A 19,352-nucleotide genomic window follows, 5' to 3' on the forward strand; every position below is an offset into this window, starting at 1 on the left:
CCTCTCCCTCCTCGCCGCTCGCTCCTCCTCACTGCCCAATGGCGCTTCTCCGTTCTCGTCTCTAAAAACCCCGACGGAGGCGGCAAGGAGGGAGTAATAGTGTGGTGGTGCGTCGTCTAGGTAGGCCGGGAGGTCCTCAGTCGCGGTGGGGCCTGTGGAGTCCTGGTCGTAGGTGGAGGCGGAGAAGGGGTGGAGGGTAATCGTGAAGTAAGGAGAGGTGCGGATGGTTGGCTGGGAGGAGGGAAAGGACGCTGGGATGAAGAGTTCGTAGGGGCACATCTTGGTTTTTGTCTTCCGTGGTGGAGTTTTCGGGATTCTTGGTGATAGTATACTCTTGAAGTGCGAGTTCAACGCCTACTTATACACTCCCCTAAACAACAGGTGCGAGCACTCTCGGTGTCCAGTTTCGTGTGTCTCCTAGTCGGTTTCAAGGTTCTGGTTGATGTGAGTTCGACATCTTGGGTATGCGTGCGAACGAGTTGCCGTTTTGGGACGGGAATGGTCTGGGGTGAAACGATGGTCGTAGAGCTGCGACAGGAGGCCACCAGGATATGAGAGTGTTTGACTGTGTCTTCCCTAACAGTGGGTACAAATATATCTCGTCGTAAGGGTATGATTACGTGAGCATCCCTCATAAGCATCTTCCCGCGATCGCTGACAACCGGCCGCGGCGACATGCACAGTGCTGCACCACCCAACCTTATTCAAACGTCAAACATGACGAATAAGGGCACATGAGATGGCATCATCACGGCTTCTCGCCTACAGTTGCAATTGGCTTCTCAAGCTTAACGGGATGAGCCGCTCTTAAAGCTCAGACTTTAAGATCTGCTTCTATGTTGAAATTGCTTGACTGGATAAGCTATGGCGCGAGATTGTCTGGTGTCTCCAAAAATACCGCGAAGCCTACGGGACGAAGCATGGAACGGCATGTCCTAATCTTACCGAGTGATGCCAAGACTTTCTCATGGGCATCTGAACGCCGACTTTAAGGGCGGGTCCGTGTTGTATGAAGCCAAAATTAAAAACTTATGGTGCTGCAAGCACTGGAGATTGAAATATCTGCTTTAGAAGGATGCGCGACAGGTTCATACGTTGGATTGCCCGAATCCAGGGCTTGTCGACGCAGAACGCCTGCATGGTATCGTTGCGTCTGCCAGCATTGTTCCAACCGGTCACGGTCCCCTCATCGACGGCACGTTACGCTTATGTCACATATCACGGCATCTCTCAACGCTAAAGAGATTCGTTCCGGCATCACGGCTCGCTGCCATGAGTGATGTGATGTGATATTTATATACCGAAGTGTCGTGCTCTTCGTCATTGTCGATGATTCCTCACGCCCAGCTGCTGCTCGCTACAACTTGCCTGAACGCGGCACGTGTCAGGGCATCTGCTATTCATTTCAACTTCAAGACTCCATTCGACGCTTTTTAAGGGTACGCCTACGTCTCCGGCAGCGTTCCTCGGAGGTACATCCGACACACAAGACTTCGTCCTCGGTCATTCTTTGCAACTGTACACTCGCTTGACGGGTCAAAGGGTCTGCTTGAGCTCTTCGCTCGGATGAGTTACTTGAGAGCGCGCCGAAAATGGCTGACCGATTGGTCCTTTGCCGTCTATCCCGGTTGAGATGGAGTCCAGGGTCGATCTGGACCTCACGCATGGTTATACAGAGTTAAGATTGCGCTGCTCACTGGCCAGTGACCCTACTCTTAAACATTCGGTCTTAAAGAGTATCACGAGTGAAACTCTACGTTGTGCTGTCCGTCCATAATGGGATTCACAGTCAACCAGGACTCATACGCGTGTCAAGCAAGACAAGATTACGCTTGCCAGCGGTCCCTAGTCGACGGTGACCTCGGTCTTAAGAGGTTGCCTCTTGGAGGGCGTCACACGATGTGCTCTTCGTTGTGTGTGTCGTGTTATGTCAGCACGATGAGCGTGGTGGAGACGTGGAGACGAGCCTCCTTACCACCCTTAAGCCTACGTTCACATGGCCAGGAGTCCATATGGTTTACCCTTAAAGTGGGTCCACATGCTGCGTGCTCTGCCTTTTGGCTCTCAATCTCAGTTCCTCAGCTCCTCTCACAGTCAGAGATTTCTATAAGAACCCCCCTTCTCGCCGCCCAACTTCCAACCTCATCACCTCATCACCCTCAATACCTTTTCACAGAAACACCTCTCGTACACACCAACCTTTATCACACATCAATCATCATGAAGTTCTCATTCGTCCTCGCCGCTGCTGCCCTCACCGGTTCCGTCCTGGTCGCTTCTTCCCCTGTCCCTGTTACTGCTGATCTCGGCATTCACGCCGTAAGTTACTCTCGTCCCTGATCGAGTCTTGCATCTCACCATCTGCCCAGGACACGCAGCACTCGGAGCAAGGTCAGTATGGCCAGTCGCAGTACGACCAGGGCAACGGTAAGCAGCAGCCCAAGCAGCAGCCCAACGACGGTAAGCAGCAGCCTAGCAACGGTAAGCAGCAGCCCAACGACGGGAAGCAGCAGCCCAAGCAGCAGCCCAACGACGGTAAGCAGCAGCCTAGCAACGGTAAGCAGCAGCCCAACGACGGGAAGCAGCAGCCCAACGACGGGAAGCAGCAGCCCAACAACGGGAAGCAGCAGCCCAACAACGGGAAGCAGCAGCCCAACAACGGGAAGCAGCAGCCCAACGACGGGAAGCAGCAGCCCAACGACGGTAAGCAGCAGCCCAACGACGGTAAGCAATCCAGCGGTGGAAAGCCCCAATACGGGGACAAGAAAGGGCACTAGTATGCTCAGACTTTTTATTTCGACGGCGAATTGTTTGATGCAATATCTTAGGATGGTTTACGAGAGGAGTGGTTTTTGTTGTCTGATATGGAGTCACCGCGGCTATAGGTAGGCCTGAAGTGGGTACAATATATTCCATATACCCCATTTTCTATAGCCATCAGCTGCAGCAACTTTGAACAAAATTCGTGAGCTCTTGCTCATCTGTTATCTTCACAGGCTCCGACTCAGCCTTTGCTGTGCCTCGATTCCCCAGGTTCTGCCGTGACGTCATGTATACAGGTTTGCCCTCCCATAAAAATCCCAACGCCAACTCAAGGAAATTCCAAGTGGAAAATCAAACAAACAACAATGGACAAGCTTATCAATTTCGCAAAGGACGCTCTTGGCAAGCAAGACAATGACCGTCGCGAGGACGATGATCAGTATGAGAGGAAGCACGGTGTTGGTGGGTACGAGCAGAATGTAGGCCAGGGTGAGGGGTATGGTGGACAGTACGTTTGATCCATATCAAATCTCTCCCAATTGTATGCTCACGTCTCGTGTAGTGGCGGTAGACCCCTGGCCGGCGGCTACGAAGGCTCCCAGCAAGGCTACGGCTCCCAATTCCCTCCTCAACAACAATCTTCTGGCGGCGACTACGACCGTCAACCCGGCTACGGTGGTCAGCAGGGCTACTCTAACGACGCCGAAGGCTATAATCCAATGGGAGGCAGCGGCGGCGAAGCCGGCTCCTACTACGCTGGCCAGCACCAAGGCTCTTACGAGGGTCTCGAGCAAGGCCGCGACCCCCGCTATGGCCAGGGTGCCGGCAACTTCGGTACGAACCCCTACGGCGGTCCACCTACCTCCTCGTCCATGACCGGCGGCGGCGGCTTCGGCGCCATGCTCTCCCAACTCGACTTTGGTAACGCCCAGAACGAGGCTGATAAGTATGCCGATAAGGATGAGGACAAGGGTTTCTTTGCGGAGGCGTTGGACAAGTTGAAGGGGGATGATGATGACGATGACATTGATGAGGAGAAGTTGGTGAGGAGTCACCAGGCTGCATACTCGGGTGGCCAGACCGTTGGATCCGGCGGTATCGGAAACGCCGCAGCTTTGCAGACCATGAAGATGCTTATGGGTGGTGGTAGTGGTGGTTCGTCGATGGGCGGAATGGGGGGTATGGGTGGACAGTCTCAGTCCTCGTTCGTCGGAATGGCAATGGCTCAGGCTGCTAAGTTGTTCGATAACAATGCTGCTCAGGGCAACGTCGCCGGTGGAGCGAACAAGCAAGATGCCATTTCCCAGGCAGCGAAGACGGCTATGAAACTCTACATGAAGAGTCAGATGTCTGGTGGATCTGGTGCTGGTGGAGGCTTGATGAGCATGTTGGGCAAGTTCATGTAAGGTAGACCCGGCCAGGTAAGATATGTATGATTAGGAATATCTGTGTGGAATATCATTTTTATACCCTTGGGATGATCGTACACATCAATGCCTTGTCTCCATTGAATGAATGCCATAGATCATCACTCAACAAATTACTCCTTCTTCCCCTCCTTCGTAAAATTCAACCAATAAAACCCAGCATTCAAATACGTAGCATACGTCACCCACCCCAAATACGGCACAAGCAACCACCCTGCAACCTCATCAACGGACATCCACTCCCCAACAAGCCATGCAACACTTCCCCACAAGAGCGTACTATCCGCCAGCGCGACCAACGGCTGGCGAGCACGGAAGAACAGGGGCATCCATGCAAGGTTGAGGAGGAGTTGGAGAGAATAGACGCCCGCGCCGAGGAGAGCTCGGTCGCGGACGGCGAGGTTGGGGGAGGAGAGGCCGGCGGTGAAAGCGCGGTGGGCGGCGTAGCCCATGCTAGCGTATAGGGCTGTCCAGACGGGGCCGAAGGCCCAGCGGGGGGGTTTACCCGGGGGTTGACGGAGTTGGGGGTAAAGATCTTTGACGTGAGCTATGTATACTGTTAGGATTGATCAGATCGGGAAGGTACGGGGAGGCTTACGCATGGTGGAGAAGCCCACGGCTGTACCGACGGCAACGGGGAGGAGGGTTGAAAGCCATGGGTTGGCGAGGATGGTAGCGGGTAAGCCGAAGCCAGCTGCAAACCATCAGTCAATTAATCTATCTTCTTGATGGATCGTACGCGTACCGATGAAGTCTGTGAATGCCATTGCGGTGGTGTTGTGTTGTACAGTTGACGTTGGAGATGACAAACGTCACCCTACAGCAGCTCATGCACAGGCCCGCGGCCGTTGTCGATTGATTAGAAGCCAAGATTTCGAATTCAACAATATAAGAAGAAAAGGAATAAACCGGATATTAACCAAACCGTTCACCGCCCGTCCAATAACAACCAACAATTGCAATCCTTTATGCATTACCCATCTCGACATCATCCACGGGTACTGGTTCTTCAGCAGCTGCTTCTTCCTCAATCTGAGCTGGAGCACCCGTATTATCAAACAACTCTTTCGTCTTTTGTTCACACTCAGCCACCTCTTCGGCAGACAAACCCTTCTTCCATCCATCCGCACTTTCAAGCCTGGCCTTCCATTGGCTTACTCGTCTCGAACGTGCGGAATCCTGGTTCATCACAGGTGATCGTACTTTCGAACTCCGGATCAAAACGTCTTCCGAGCCTGGTAAGAAGAACACCTTATAAGTATTAACACAGATCCGGATTTCCAAACCAGACTTCGACACGCCATCTTCGCCGATAAGCTCCTCGACATCGTCAACGTCGGGAAGATCACGACGCAAGAAGGGTGGTCGGACGCGTTCGGGTGACACGCCTTCTGTCGGGCTGGACATGACGTAGCTATCGACGTAGTAACGCCATTGTTCCTCGGCTGTGGTCGCTTCATCAAGGGTCAGGTCGTCCTTGCCAAGTAGCTGAATAGAAAGCTGTCTGGTATGCTCGTTCTGTTCACATGTTAGCAAATATTTATCGAACCATGGATAACATGGCATACCCAGTCCATACGGTACGTGTTCTCGTTCGGGCCCAACAAAGTCTCGACCTGAACACGATACACGATCTGCTGTCTTGGCGTAGTCATCACCTGCTTGCGGTCCTTCTCAAACAAGCCGATAAGTTCCGAGCCCTTGGCATCAGACACAACAGTAGCGATCTGCTTGACAATGGCAGCGACAACCCTGTCAACAGTGTAGAGTCTGAAGGCTTTCGTACCATACAGGTAACGCACGCACTCCTCGAAAGTACCCTGCTCCAGATCTCCCTCCATCATCTTCTCGCTCAGCTTGAGCAACTGGCTGTAGCACGACTCACCGTCGCGGTTAAGCGCCTCCTCCAACTGATCGAGTCGGTTGTGGTTGATGCCGAGTTCGACAGCGATAGCGTTAGGCTTACGAGCTCTGATATCCGCGGCAGCCTGATCTTCATACTGCTTCAGTGCGTTGAGTCGGTTGTAGAGAATCTGGACGAGCCTGAAGAAGGAGTAGAGGGTAGAGTTGCCAAAGAGGTTGTAAGTGGTCCTTAGCTTGCCTTGACCAGCCTCTGCCGCCGCACGAGCATCGTCCGAAGTGGCATTCTTGATCCAGGTCTCCTCAACCTCCTCGGCGGGGATAGCTTCAGTAAGACCCTCGTCTTCGTGATCACCATTCGTAGCTTCGGCGTTCTCGTCGTCAGCTTCAGCATCCTTCATAAGTTCATCACTGCCACCCAACAGAGAGTTAGGCTCGGGGGTGGATTCCTTGGAAGCAGGGAAGCTGCTGCTGTCCCTGTCCTTCCTACCGCCCTTACCTGTTCTACCGCGCTTGAGAACGTCCTTGAGGAGGTCGCGTCCACGACCACGAGCTGAAGCGCTAGCGTTAGAGGCAGTGTCATCACCACCATCATCCTCCATCTCCTCGTCGTCTTCCATGCTGATAGCGTTACCGATCTTCTCGGCAACTGCCTTGTTCGGCATGCTGAAGAACATGGGAATGAACTGCTTGACGAAAGCGTCAATCTTCTCACGGTCACTGGCAGAGACACCGGAGCTGGATCCAAGATATACGGCAATCAGCTTAGCGATGTCAAGGATGACATCCTTATCCTCAAACACGCTCTGGATCTGGTACCTTGGCCGTATAGCAGCGTTCATGCGGTTAGACTGTTGCTCCTTACGAAGAACCTCAATTTCCGCGATCAGGTTCTTGGTAGCGACAGTCTTCTTGTCAGTCGCCTTGAAGGTGATACCTTGATGATCCAAACTCTTATAGAAAGATTTAGCCTCAGTATCTCTCCAAACCTTGTTCCACTCCCTCTGTGCGCGCTTCCATTCCTCATCCTTCAGCTTCAGACGCTTCAAGACGATAGGAACCGCTACAGATGGATTCTCGTGAAGAGCCTCAATCACTTCAAGCCCCCTTTCCCGGTCGTAAACCTTCTTGATCACCTTCTGGTAGATACTAACGGATTGTCCGCCGAGACCAGGAGGCAACTTGAAGTGATTGCGCTCTTCGGGAGACATGTTGGAGATACGCTGAGCGATGGGCTCGAGGAGCTGAATGGTACGAAGGTTAGCCTCAATGTTAAGGTCATACTCATAACGCTCCTCCTCGATCTTGTGAAGAGCCTCCTCGTACTGATTCTTTCTGTGCGCGACGAAACCGGAGTCTTCAGATGCCCAAGTCGGGTGTGAGACCCACTCGTCATTCAGAACCTCCCAGCACATCTCATCACGTCCAGAACAAGGCAGCAACGTCTCCGACTTGGGAAGCTGGCGATAAGACGGACCGTAGGCCTTGCAGGCAGCGAGGTCAATGCGAGGACCTGGTGTGGGGATGTTCTCAATGATATCATCACGGCCATCATACCCAACAAAGCGCTTGAACCAGTCAATCAGCTCGCGGTTACCGCCGATAAATCCCTCGACACGCTCAAGCAACGTGTTCTTGTCCAAGATCTCCTGGCTGAACAGGTTCAAGACCTTCAAGAACTCGTTGTAAGTCTGCTTGTTGCCGATGTACTTCTTAACGCGGTCGAAGAACGCGAGCTCCTCCGCAGATGCAGATGCCTTCATAGGCGGACCAATCGGCTCTGGTACAGCAGGCGTGAGCGTCGGGCTAACTTGGGACAAGTCAGCACTGGGCTTGTGATGGTGTTTCGAACGCTTGTTCTGACTCGTGCGGCTCTGAGCAGGCTGAGGCGGCTCCGCGACCTGGCTGCGCTTCTTCTTGTCCTTCGGCACAGCTGGAGGAGCGAAGTTCCCAACAGGGGGTAAGCGCGCCTGCTGCTGCTGGTGAGCAGCCTGATAGGCACCCACCTCAGGCAAGAACTGTTTGAAATCGTCCAACAAATCGGGTTGCCCTCTGAAGAGAATTTGCACCTTCTCGTAGACATCGCCAATGGGCTTCTGCTCTTTCTGGTATGTTTGAAGGATTTCCAAAAAGTTCTTGTACGTGTCTGGCTCGTCCGCGAATCGGTTCTTGATCTTGTTCACGTAGTTGATCGCGTGGTTGAACTCAACAGGTGCCTTCTTCCCATCCGGTGGTCTGGGCCCAGGCTCGTCTTGGTGCCGAGGAGCGCCTGGTCCGTCGTTATAGTCATTGTACCCACCCCCACCACCACCACCCTGACGTCCGAAACCACTCGGTTCTTGCCATCCGCTGCTCGGGCCACTTGGGTGCTGCTCGTAGAAGGCAGTACTCTCGCGGAACGGAGCTCCGCCGGAGGTCGTGGTGGTTCCCATGGGAGTAGTGACGCGAATGTTCGGATCGGAGGGGTCGAAGGATGCCTCAATACGGTAGCCCGGGGGGAGAAACGTGTTGAAACCCTGGACGAGGTTCGGGTGACCGCGGAACAAAGTTGAAACGCGCTCAATGACGCCCGGTGTATCTATGGATTGCGACTTGAAGTCCTTCATGATGTCAAGGAACTTGTTGTACACATCTGGCTGTTCTGAAAACTGGATTTTCACCTGATCCAAATATGACAATGCGTCCTTGACGTTGAGTGGTCGGTAGCCGATGCCGGGGTCACGTGGGGGTCCAGGCATGGGAGGCAGTCCACCCCCAGGAGGCCCAGGTGGTCCTTGAGGACGCGACATATGTGATCCGACAGGCTGACCGGAAGAGTTGAGGGAAGGGAGCGACGTCTGTGAAGGGTGAGATCCCATGGGTGGTGCGTCGGGGCCGTGTCCTTGGTGCTGCGGGGGCCCAGGAGGACCTTGCGAGAGCGACGGAAGACTAAATCCGTTCCCAGGTCCTCCAGGTCCATTCTGTGGTCCATTCTCACCCTGGTTCTGGGAAGTCATCATCGATGGGAGCTGAGGAAGGGGCGGCGGGGGTCCCTGCCCACCGTGTTGAGGTCCATAGTAGTGAGCACCGGGTCCAGCTAGCAATAAAAGTCAGCTAAATGCGTCCTTTTGAGCATAGTTTTCTGATCGCACCTTGTCCTTGCGATGAGGGATTCATCGGATTCGCAGACGCGAGGTTTTGTGGGGGTGGGAGAACTGGCGGCGCGTGCTGTTCAGGTCTATATGCCGTGTTAACACCGCAATCCAAGCGCGGAAAGTCTTCAGATGAGACCGGAAACATACCTGAATGGCTGCCCCATAGACTGATTTGGTGGAGGAGGAAAAGGCTGCCTCTGCTCCTGTTGCGGCGGCTGAGGCCGATATTGGTGATCGCCGTCAGCCATGGCTTCAGAATGCCAAACGTAGACGATTCAGAGGTGCTGTATACAGAGGCAAACCGATCAAGGCCTTCACTTCAAAGCTCTGGGAGAATGTCGTTGCAGAAAGGAGGATAAGGAATGTCAGGATGCCAGGTGCCGGCCCACTGCGCTCGAGCGAACTGATGCAACGCGCCCTCAGGAACGACAAAGGCACCACAGTCACATGAGGCGGGGTTGTAAGAGAGATGTATACAAGGTCAAGCGTGAAGTACTTTGTATTATTACAGAGGTAAATATCATAACCAGTAGGGTATTAAGGATGCTCCCAATGAATGCCCGAACCCATCCCACAAACGCCAATGAATCGTCGATATCAGCCCTCTGATCACCTCTGGCTAACCCCCGCAACCTTCTTCGATTGTTCATCCCACTTCAAAAGCGTCTCGCTAATAAACTTAATATATCTCGGGACCTCGGGACAGTCTTTCTGCTTCATCGCTTCTGCAACACTCCAGGTGTAGTGACCACTGTTCCGGCCGCTGATGTAGCGCAGCGTCCTGCCGTGGTCACTCAAGAGCAGCTTCGAATGGTCTTGGAAGAAGTTGCATTGAACATCCCCATTACTCAACCTGAATAGAATGGCTTGCCTGGCACGAAGGTAATTCTGCAAGAATGGCATGCCAGTGATCTGCTGCTGTTCCCTCCAAGTCATCTCTGACTTCTTCAAGAGCTGCGTCATGTAACTCCGGAAATGCGCCAAAAGTGATACCTTCTTCGCCAGGCCATCATCATGTTTCGGGAAATGGTCCAGGTCGAAATTCTCACGAGGCAGAAGCGCAGGATCCTGGTCGTAAACCGCGTTCTGCCTGATGTAGTCGAAGTGATACTCATCCGCGGCAAGGATGATAGTGGTAGAGTCGTTCCAGTAGACGCCGTAACTGCTGTTCAGCAACTGGTAACCAAGGCCATATTTGTCAGAGAAGTCCACCCACTTGGTGATGAATAGTGGCTTCTCCTGACAGACGACATGGAAAGATGGTGGCAGGTTGTCTCCATTGCTCTGGTACGCCATGGAAAGGTTCTCAGCGATGAGCCTCATTCCTGTGCTTTCCGTCTTCACAACCGCCGGTTCCCTCTCTGCTGATACGGACATCGGTGGAGAAACAGCTGTTTGACTCGGCGCAGGTGCAGCCGACATCCTCGACGCCGACCTCGTCCCCGGCCTCGTTGGTGCTCCAAGTCCAGGCGCTCGTGCTGGGGCGCCCAGTGTTCCCATCCTCCGTGGTTCCCTCTGCTCAGCCTTAACCCGTACCTCCTCCATCGCATTCTCCTCCGAAAACGGCCCACTGACAGGCTTCTTCGCTGCTCTCAGAGGTGCATCAAGATTCAGTTTCCTGGTACTCCTCGTCATCGTCTTCACATCCTTCTCCTCGTCATCCTCCTCAGAAAACGGTCCACTTGCGACCATCCGTTCTGGTCTCAAATTCAGCCTCGTCCTGAGCGCTCTTGACGTGGCCATATGCGCCGCCGCGATCTTCGCCGTGTTCTTCCTCAAACTTCCCGGTGGGTTTCTCGGGCTCATCTCCGCCGGCAATATTCTCTCCTCCTCCTTAATCGGGGTACCCTCCACGCCCATCGATCCCATCTTCACCATACCGACAGACTTCCCGGCTTCCCGCGCTACCGTATCGCCGTTGCCGCTGTTCGGTCCAACACCTGCGTCCTGCGCAACGGCGAGCCAATTCGCACGAGCTCGGGTGCTCGACATCTCTTTCCATGCTGGCTCGACTTCAGTAGCTTCGACGGGAATTGATCTTGGCATGATACCCATATGAAACCATACATGATCAGCGATCTCGTCGAGGGAAGGACGGTCTGTCGGATCAGGCGTGAGAAGAGATTCGATAAGGTCCCGCGCTTCCGGTGAGATAGGGTTCTCCTCCGGGAACTCATACTGGTTCGCCTTGATCTTTCTGTAAATAGCTTTGACGTCCTTGGACTGGAAAGGCGGCTTGCCAACCAGCATAGCATACAAGATCACACCAACAGACCACAGATCAGCCTCGAAACTGTGACCCTCCCCAGCACTTCCACTATGGAATAGCACCTCCGGCGCAATGTAGTTTGGTGTTCCACAGATCGTCTTCTTCCTTTCATCATCACTGACCAACAACGCGGCCAATCCAAAATCTCCAACCTTAAGGTTCATGTTGGCGTCCAAAAACAAGTTACCCAACTTCAAGTCGCGGTGAATCACACGACGTCCGTGCATGTATTTGCAGGCGCCGAGGAGCTGAAGGAGGTAGTATCGTGCTTCGGGCTCGGTGAATCGCTTTCGTTTGCGGAGCATGTCCATGAGGGTTCGGTTTGAGCACATCTCGAGGATGAAGTAGACGTTTGTATCGTCCTCAAAACAGTCGACGAAATTGACGATGTTTGGGTGGGACATGCTTTGATGTACTTTCATCTCACCGAGTAGCTAAAGAGGCAAGATGTAAGCATATGATCTGAGTTTGAGGCGGCGTCACACACCTTGTTTTTCGTCTTGGGCGTGTCCAGCGAAGCTTTCGCAACGACTTTGGCTGCATATTGTCGGCCATCTTCGTCGCACACTTCAAAACATCTAGCAAATCCACCTTCCCCAAGCAGCCCAGATCTTGCATACTCCGTACCCTTCTTCTTATCCCGAATAAATGCTGGTGGTGTGTAACACAGGCTCGAAGGCTTCACATTCTTCTTCGTAGCCTTCTTTGGCGGTGTACCGGTCGCAGCGACCTTCAACATCTTTGGCGGAGATCTAGGCGGCACTTCTCTTACTGCCGGGATCATTCGTCCTGGTGCAGCATTTTGCTGATCATGGTATGTAAACATAGACTCCTTCTCCGCCTTGCGAAGCTGCTGTTGTCGGCTCGCACGATAAACATTTGCTGAAAGAGGTGCAAAAGCCATCGAAGGTGGGATGATTTGTAGGCGATGTCAATGCGACTTACAGCAAGAGCATATACAAGAGAGCGACGTTGGAATGAGCTGGATCGACCTTTGAACCCGGTTTGGTTATGGAGCGTGTACTCTTTGCCGGCCGTAGTAGAACTGCTTTGTTTACTTTTACGCCGGCGTTGCTATGTGGGCCTGCATGCTCATGCAGGTGACATGCCCCGCTGAAACGACAGCGAGACGGGAGGTGTATGAACGAAGGAGGCCAGGAGTCGGCAACCACCGAAGAGGATGTCTGTTCTTGGAGAGCTGCAGTGATTCAGGAGTGTGTGTTTGCCTTGGATGCAATAGGCTGGCAGTAATGATGGCGTATAGGTATGATTTCATATCACGCTTTCTCGAGCTTCCTCGTCGATTCTGGCCTCGATTGAACAGCCCAGTATGTCAGGAGCAGTCAGACGCATGCGCATTCTTCAAATTGTAGTTCTTCACCTCGAACACTCTATGTAGTATCCTTTGTCATCGGCAATACTATGCAGTCCGCAGCTTCGTGACGTGTTCTCTGTGTTCTCGAACACGCGCGCGCGGCAGACTGACGTCCTTGCAATTGAGGTGGCAATCAGGGAAAAATCGACTAAGTCCCTTCCCCAAGCACCTGAAAAAGGGACTTAGCGAAATTCGCGTCCAAGTCCCCCATACACGTCCACCAGAACACCTCCTTCAATACCTTACACCACTAAATACTGCCCGAATGTCTTCCAGCGACGAAGACATTCCTCTCGCTATCCGGAGGAAGCAAAATCCTCCCAAAGTCGACGATGCTGGTGTGTACCCTAATGACGTCCCACGCGCGTCCACGTCGCGTTACCCCGATGGACACAGTATACTGATTCTGGTAAACAGCCGCAGATGCTCCTGTCAGCTCCAAAGTCCACTCGAAAGCTACAATTCCGAAGTCCCTTGACGATGAAGTCGATGCCGAGCAGCAGCCATTGCCTAAAAAGCGGCAACCGCCCATCTCCAACGTCAAGACCGCTTTGACCGGGACCGACTCTTCCAAGCGTAATGCGGCCTCTAGTGACAGCGAAGAAGACATCCCACTCTCTAAGCGTCAGAAGACTACCAAGGCTGTCAAGTCTGAGCCGAAATCCGACTCTGAGGACGACGTTCCTCTTGCCAAGCGTGCGGCTGCTAAGCGTTCTGCACCCACCAAGTCCATGAAAGAAGAATCCGATTCCAGTGACTTGAGTGATGCAGAGTCTGTCAATTCCGCGCCGAAGAAGAAGAAGGCTGCTCCTAAGAGGAAGGCCGTGAAGGATGATAGTGACTCCGACTCCGACACTCCCCTCGCCAAGCGCTCACCTGCGAAGAAGGCTGCCGTCAAGAAGGAGCCCACTCCTAAAGCTGCACCGAAGAAGCGCATGACCAAGGCTGAGAAGCTCAAGAGCGAGGAAGCTGCTGCGAATAGTTCGCCTGCCCCGAGTTCTGATATCAAGGATGAGGACGAGGAGGAGTACAAGTGGTGGGAGGCTCAGAACAACGACGGAAGTGTCAAGTGGACTACTTTGGAGCATTCTGGTGTTCTGTTCCCGACGCCCTACGAGCCTTTGCCGAGTCATGTCAAGATGAAGTATAATGGAAAGCCTATTGATCTTCATCCCGACGCGGAGGAGGTTGCCGGTTTCTTCGCTGCCATGATTGAGACTGACCACGCCCGCAACCCAACTTTCGTCAAGAACTTCTTTGGCGACTTCCAGGCTGTCATCAAGAAGTCTGGAGGAGCCAAGTCCGCTGGACAGAAGGTCAGCATCGACAAATTCGAGAGCTGCGACTTCAGACCTATGTTTGAGTACTTCGAAAAAAAGAAGGAGGAAAAGAAGGCAATGACCAAAGAGGAGAAGAAAGTAGCTAAGACTGAAAAGGACAAGCAGGAGGAAAGGTACAAGTTCTGCCTGCTTGACGGTCGCAAGGAGAAGGTCGGTAACTTCCGTATCGAGCCTCCTGGTTTGTTCCGTGGACGTGGTGAGCACCCTAAGACGGGTAAGCTCAAGCAGCGTGTCATGCCCGAGCAGATCACGATCAACATTGGCAAGAACGCGCCTGTCCCTACTCCTCCCGAAGGCCACAGCTGGAAGGAGGTGAGGCACGACAACACCGTCACCTGGCTCGCTACGTGGAATGAGAACGTCAACAACAATGTCAAGTACGTTTTCCTTGCTGCTGGATCTTCTCTCAAGGGCCAGTCCGACTTGAAGAAGTTCGAGAAGGCGCGCAAGCTTAAGGACCACATCAAACAGATTCGGAAGGATTACACGAGTGACCTTCGTGACAAGCATATGGCCATTCGTCAGCGTGCTACTGCCATGTATCTCATCGACAAGTTCGCGTTGCGTGCTGGTAACGAGAAGGGTGATGATGAGGCTGACACCGTTGGTTGTTGTTCGCTCCGTTTCGAGCATGTTACCTTGACGCCTCCGAACAAGGTTGCTTTCGATTTCTTGGGTAAGGACAGTATCCGCTACTACAATGAGGTCGAGGTGGACGAGCAGGTATTCAAGAACCTGAAGATCTTCAAGAAGGCGCCGAAGACGGAGGGCGATATGCTTTTCGACCGGTTGAACACTACTCAGCTCAACAAGCACTTGGGAAGTCTTATGGACGGGCTGTCTGCCAAGGTCTTCCGTACCTACAACGCTTCTCACACTTTCCAGGAACAGTTGAAGAGCACGCCCAAGAATGCTTCGGTCGCCGATAAGATCTTGGCGTACAACCGTGCGAACCGCATGGTTGCCATCTTGTGTAACCACCAGAAGTCCGTTAGCAAGAACCACGGACAGATGATGGAGAAGATGACTGACAAGATTCGTGCGCTGAAGTATCAAAAGATCAGGTGTAAGCGTCAGATCCTGGCTCTTGACCCGAAGCTGAAGAAGAAGAGGTCCGAATTGATTGAGTATGATTCCGACATCGATGATGAATGGATTAAGGCTCACCAGAAGGACTTGGTGGAGAAGGAGAAGGAGAAGATCAGCAAGAAGTTCGCTAAGGAAAACGAGGCGTTGCTTGCTGAGGACAAGAAGCCGATGAAGGACTCCGAGTTGGAGGAGAGGTTGGCTGCCGCCGGCGCCTTGGCCGAGGAGTTTGAGGAAGAGAACAAGACTGGTATTCTTGAGCCTAAGTCCAAGTCTGCTACTGTCGAGAAGCTCGACCAGCAGATTCAGAAGCTGGATGAGAGGATTTTGGTTGAGAAGACGCGTGTGACGGACAAGGAGGAGAACAAGGAGACTGCGTTGGGTACGTCCAAGTTGAACTACATCGATCCCAGGTTGTCTTATGCTTGGTGTGCCAAGTACGATGTGCCGATTGAGAAGATCTTTGCGGCTACGTTGAGGGAGAAGTTCAAGTGGGCTCAAGTTGATGCGGATTGGGTGTTCTAAGAGATCGATAGCTTTAGAAGGACTACGTATGCATGGAGTGAGCTTATCAGATTACTGCATTTTGGCGATTATAGTTGGAAAACTGACAGATTTTGCTCTACTCTGTGGCCCTACGAACCGCAGTACTAATAAGGATGCTGTGCGTAGGTTTTTGTCCACTTAGGCGTGTGAACTACCTTCCTGCATCACAAGTTCGACGGCAGTAACAACAACCTGAGTACCACCGGTCGATATTAGGGCCTCTAATCATGAAATCTGTAGCTTGTGAGCTTGAATCGCCTTCATCGAATACGCTGTGAAGCTTTAGCGTACGCGTACGTGTGGGAACTCGGACAACGGCTTTGCTCTATGTACGCTTCCTGATACATCAAGCAGAGCACGAGCTTTGGCAAAGGAGATATCAACTTCGTGGAAAAACAGATAATCGTGCTGAGAATTGTGGCTGCTCGTGCCCGCTTGCTGGCGCTTAACGTGCAATGCAAACTCCGTGAGACTTGATTTCCTTGAAAGGAACATGCCGACATCACGGACTGTGGCAGCCCCATAGGGGCGACAACGAATGCTTACCGCATAAAACAGTATGTTACACTCGGATCGCTGTCGCCGTAAATGAATCAAATCGCGCTCGTGGGCCGTGTCATGAGCCAAGCACCATCGGTGTGTTTTCTCCGCACACGTATATCGGCACACGCGCATTGACCAACTTTGACCTTGCGCGCCATCGCGGTGCCAAGTTCTCGGACCCAATCTGCAGCTCGACGCATCTGCTCCAACGTCAACCTACCTAGGTATAAAGTCCTACCTATATAGCCTTTGAGATACGGCTTTAACAAGGCCCCTGTTCCCCCGGCCAGTTCATGTCACAAGGGACAGGATGCCAACGACTCAACTGAGGGCACGGCCTGCTTCTTCGAGCATGACCTGAGTGTCCGGATCGACCAGAATGAACATCTATCGGTGGTCTTTGTTAAGAGACTCCCACTCTCTCAGAAGCGATCATGGACCTGGAGCGGTTGACGGTCATCCTCTTCTTTCCTTGAGCTTGGAGAGTAGCATAAGATATGGCGGAGGGATATGTACGCTGATCCCCCGTCTTGACATGCCTATTGACGGGAAGGAAACCGAGATGGTCGTTCCCTTCAGCGCTCAGGGTGTACCCCCTAGGCAAATTTGAGGAATGCTGGCAGGCCGACGACGATTGCTGAGGTCTTTGTTTTGTATGCCGCGACAAAATCTTTGAGACTGGGTCTCGATACCGGGTGCGACTTTCGGGTACGCGTACGTCGGCATACAATGCATGCGCACTTGCTTCGATGCGCGTGTAGAGCTATATGAGGAGACATTTGAGCTAGAGACTCGTCCTGCTGCCAAGCGCTTTCAGTTACTTGGTGCACGTATTTGACTTTAAGGTAGGTAGGGACATGCTTGCAATGTATGTAATGCCTTCTTGGAAGGGGCGAAAGCACAATACGTGGTTTGGTGGAGCAATCTCGTTTTCACCTTGCTGCAACTAGCACAGTACTAGGTAGTACTAGCGGCACGGGCACCTCAGCTGCAGCATGGACGTGCGGATTTTGAGCTTTATTGGCCTACACTTACTAATGCGTATTTCCTGTGTGCACCAAGACATATGCATGACGACTGGCCGGTGAGGAGAGAGGTTCTTGAGTTAGTGAATCTAGATATGTAACTTAAAGCCGAGTAAAGAAATACATTAGACCCATGTTATGGCGTAGCCACGAGGGAAAACCATACGTCCTCGTCTGTTACGCTACCGTCAGGTGATCCTGCCTACGCATTGATTTCAGACAAAATTGAACAGTTCAACAGCAGGAGCGACGGGGCCTTGGATGGCTTGGGCTTTTGCCGTTGGCGCCGCCGCTCTAGGCAACTTTACTTGGATCATAACAGTATCAAAGATATCAATTCGCTGCACGGTAGGCGAAATGCGAACATTGGCGTCTTCGTAACAGTACGGCCATCTTCTACTTGATAAAAGCACGTCTGCTGCTCACTGTGTTCGGCGGTTTACAGTGTCGAACAAATTCCAACGTGTGAACGAGGAGACACATGGCGTATGTGAAGTGCCACACTAGTTAACGAGGAAAGTTTGAATGGTTGCGTGGTAAGAGCAGTACCCAGACATTTTCAGGGATCTTCAGCCTAGACAGAGCTTAGCGATGTCATACCAACTGCAAGAATATGCCGTGCTGTCCTCGCAATCGGCATAGCAGGCCCTCATGATAAGATGGGCACTAAGCCGCTCACTTTGAGGAATTACCCCTTAGCTGCCCATTCGGAAAAGGTATGTTCATGATTTTGCACCTCCACTCCATGAGTGGCATTTTTGCATTCAACTCCCCACTAATACTATTGCTTGACCTATGACGTCGTTACAATGACCAGCAGTACGCGTATACGTATACAGCACTGGCCATACAACTTCACTCAACACGCCGGTCCACGCGGTTCGTGTTTAAGGGCTCTGATGGTTGGGTAAGGTTCCGGCATGGCATTGCTACTCGTCATCGTAAGTGTAGCCTTAAATTGCCATTCTCTCGGTTGTGTCAACTTGAATGTGCGACTCTGTCTCAAATCTTTTAGTTTACTGCTGGTTGCAAAATGCTTGTCGCAGGGCCTAAAATCACCCCTGCGCGTCTGACATCGACACTCCAACAAAACACGTCATAACTCCATCAATATGCCTCCTAGGAAGCTGAGAGGAGCAGCCAAACAATCACTTCAGCTCAGGGCTTCAAGCCGCACCCCCAAACCCCCGCCTAGGCTCGAGGATGATTTGCGGTCAAGCCCTCCATCAAAACCACCCGCCAGGGTTAAACGTACCAAAACAGTCATTGATCTCGAAATCGAAGACCCAGCTCCTGAACTTGTGAGTCAATACGATGATTTCATGGTTCAGGTTATCGTTACTAGGGAGCCGAAATTTAGGTATGCCCAAGGACCCTTCATGGTCAACCCCCTGAAAGAATGGGACTTTGTTCAACCACTATTGCTCGATCTCGCCCTCGAGGAGTCGCGTCAGGACCCTGTGGTCAAAGAGGGCATCAACATTCACTCCCTTACTCCCTACATTCAATGGAAAGTTGTACGCGGTCGTTCCAAGGATGCACCATGGTGTCGACTACGGCACCCCCTCGACTGGGAAGCATTCATTGAGGCCGTCAACACTGAGCGCATGGTACCTAAGATCGAGTGGACAGCTTTCATTCAAATCGATACGCGCTTCGTACCGCAAATCCAGTCTCTCGCCCGTACCGAAGACCTCGAAACTCCCACTAGGTCCTCCCAGCAGAAATCAAGGCCCCGCAACATTCCATTCGCAAGGGCTAGGAATACAGCAACAACTAGGGCCCTTCAGGATGTTTCTGTCAACATCGAGGGAGACCCTGTTGCTTACCACAAGTTGCTTGCCGTACAGTCCCTTCAGCAGAAATACAAATGCGCCCAGCACCATCAAAACCTATGCTACGTTCACCCATTGAGTAAGGCTCATCGACACATCAACATGCACCAGCAGAATCGATGGGCAGACTATATTGCCAATGAAGAGCC

At 52.5% G+C, this 19,352-nt stretch overlaps 7 protein-coding genes across 7 annotated transcripts; 4 read left to right on the plus strand and 3 right to left on the minus strand.

The window, feature by feature from the left end:
* Positions 1 to 2,220: 2,220 nt before the first annotated feature.
* Positions 2,221 to 2,777, plus strand: SAICODRAFT_5449 (uncharacterized protein; the record flags this gene model as incomplete). The annotated part of the gene is made up of 2 exons (XM_019169288.1): positions 2,221 to 2,319; positions 2,370 to 2,777. 2 exons carry the CDS (start codon positions 2,221 to 2,223, stop codon positions 2,775 to 2,777), a joined length of 507 nt encoding a protein of 168 aa, XP_019026623.1.
* A 351-nt stretch (positions 2,778 to 3,128) lies between these two features.
* Positions 3,129 to 4,169, plus strand: SAICODRAFT_23544 (uncharacterized protein; the record flags this gene model as incomplete). The annotated part of the gene is made up of 2 exons (XM_019166703.1): positions 3,129 to 3,271; positions 3,326 to 4,169. 2 exons carry the CDS (start codon positions 3,129 to 3,131, stop codon positions 4,167 to 4,169), a joined length of 987 nt encoding a protein of 328 aa, XP_019026624.1.
* A 134-nt stretch (positions 4,170 to 4,303) lies between these two features.
* Positions 4,304 to 4,957, minus strand: SAICODRAFT_23545 (translocator protein; the record flags this gene model as incomplete). The annotated part of the gene is made up of 3 exons (XM_019166704.1): positions 4,304 to 4,737; positions 4,789 to 4,884; positions 4,936 to 4,957. 3 exons carry the CDS (start codon positions 4,955 to 4,957, stop codon positions 4,304 to 4,306), a joined length of 552 nt encoding a protein of 183 aa, XP_019026625.1.
* A 199-nt stretch (positions 4,958 to 5,156) lies between these two features.
* SAICODRAFT_69491 (uncharacterized protein) lies at positions 5,157 to 9,546 on the minus strand (the record flags this gene model as incomplete). The annotated part of the gene is made up of 5 exons (XM_019170479.1): positions 9,332 to 9,546; positions 9,182 to 9,267; positions 5,997 to 9,126; positions 5,759 to 5,942; positions 5,157 to 5,708 (listed from the first exon to the last, which is right to left on the minus strand). Exons 1-5 carry the CDS (start codon positions 9,430 to 9,432, stop codon positions 5,157 to 5,159), a joined length of 4,053 nt encoding a protein of 1,350 aa, XP_019026626.1. The 5' UTR covers positions 9,433 to 9,546.
* Positions 9,547 to 9,793: 247 nt separating this feature from the next.
* SAICODRAFT_52670 (Pkinase-domain-containing protein) lies at positions 9,794 to 12,192 on the minus strand (the record flags this gene model as incomplete). Its single annotated transcript, XM_019169162.1, has 2 exons — positions 9,794 to 11,887; positions 11,941 to 12,192. 2 exons carry the CDS (start codon positions 12,190 to 12,192, stop codon positions 9,794 to 9,796), a joined length of 2,346 nt encoding a protein of 781 aa, XP_019026627.1.
* Positions 12,193 to 13,093: 901 nt separating this feature from the next.
* SAICODRAFT_5454 (uncharacterized protein) lies at positions 13,094 to 15,779 on the plus strand (the record flags this gene model as incomplete). Its single annotated transcript, XM_019169296.1, has 2 exons — positions 13,094 to 13,166; positions 13,246 to 15,779. 2 exons carry the CDS (start codon positions 13,094 to 13,096, stop codon positions 15,777 to 15,779), a joined length of 2,607 nt encoding a protein of 868 aa, XP_019026628.1.
* Positions 15,780 to 18,480: 2,701 nt separating this feature from the next.
* On the plus strand, positions 18,481 to 19,148 carry SAICODRAFT_5455 (uncharacterized protein; the record flags this gene model as incomplete). Its single annotated transcript, XM_019169297.1, has 2 exons — positions 18,481 to 19,079; positions 19,139 to 19,148. 2 exons carry the CDS (start codon positions 18,481 to 18,483, stop codon positions 19,146 to 19,148), a joined length of 609 nt encoding a protein of 202 aa, XP_019026629.1.
* Positions 19,149 to 19,352: the final 204 nt, after the last annotated feature.

Source organism: Saitoella complicata (assembly GCF_001661265.1).
Source record: "Saitoella complicata NRRL Y-17804 unplaced genomic scaffold SAICOscaffold_3, whole genome shotgun sequence".
NCBI lineage: Eukaryota > Fungi > Ascomycota > Saitoellomycetes > Saitoellales > Saitoellaceae > Saitoella > Saitoella complicata.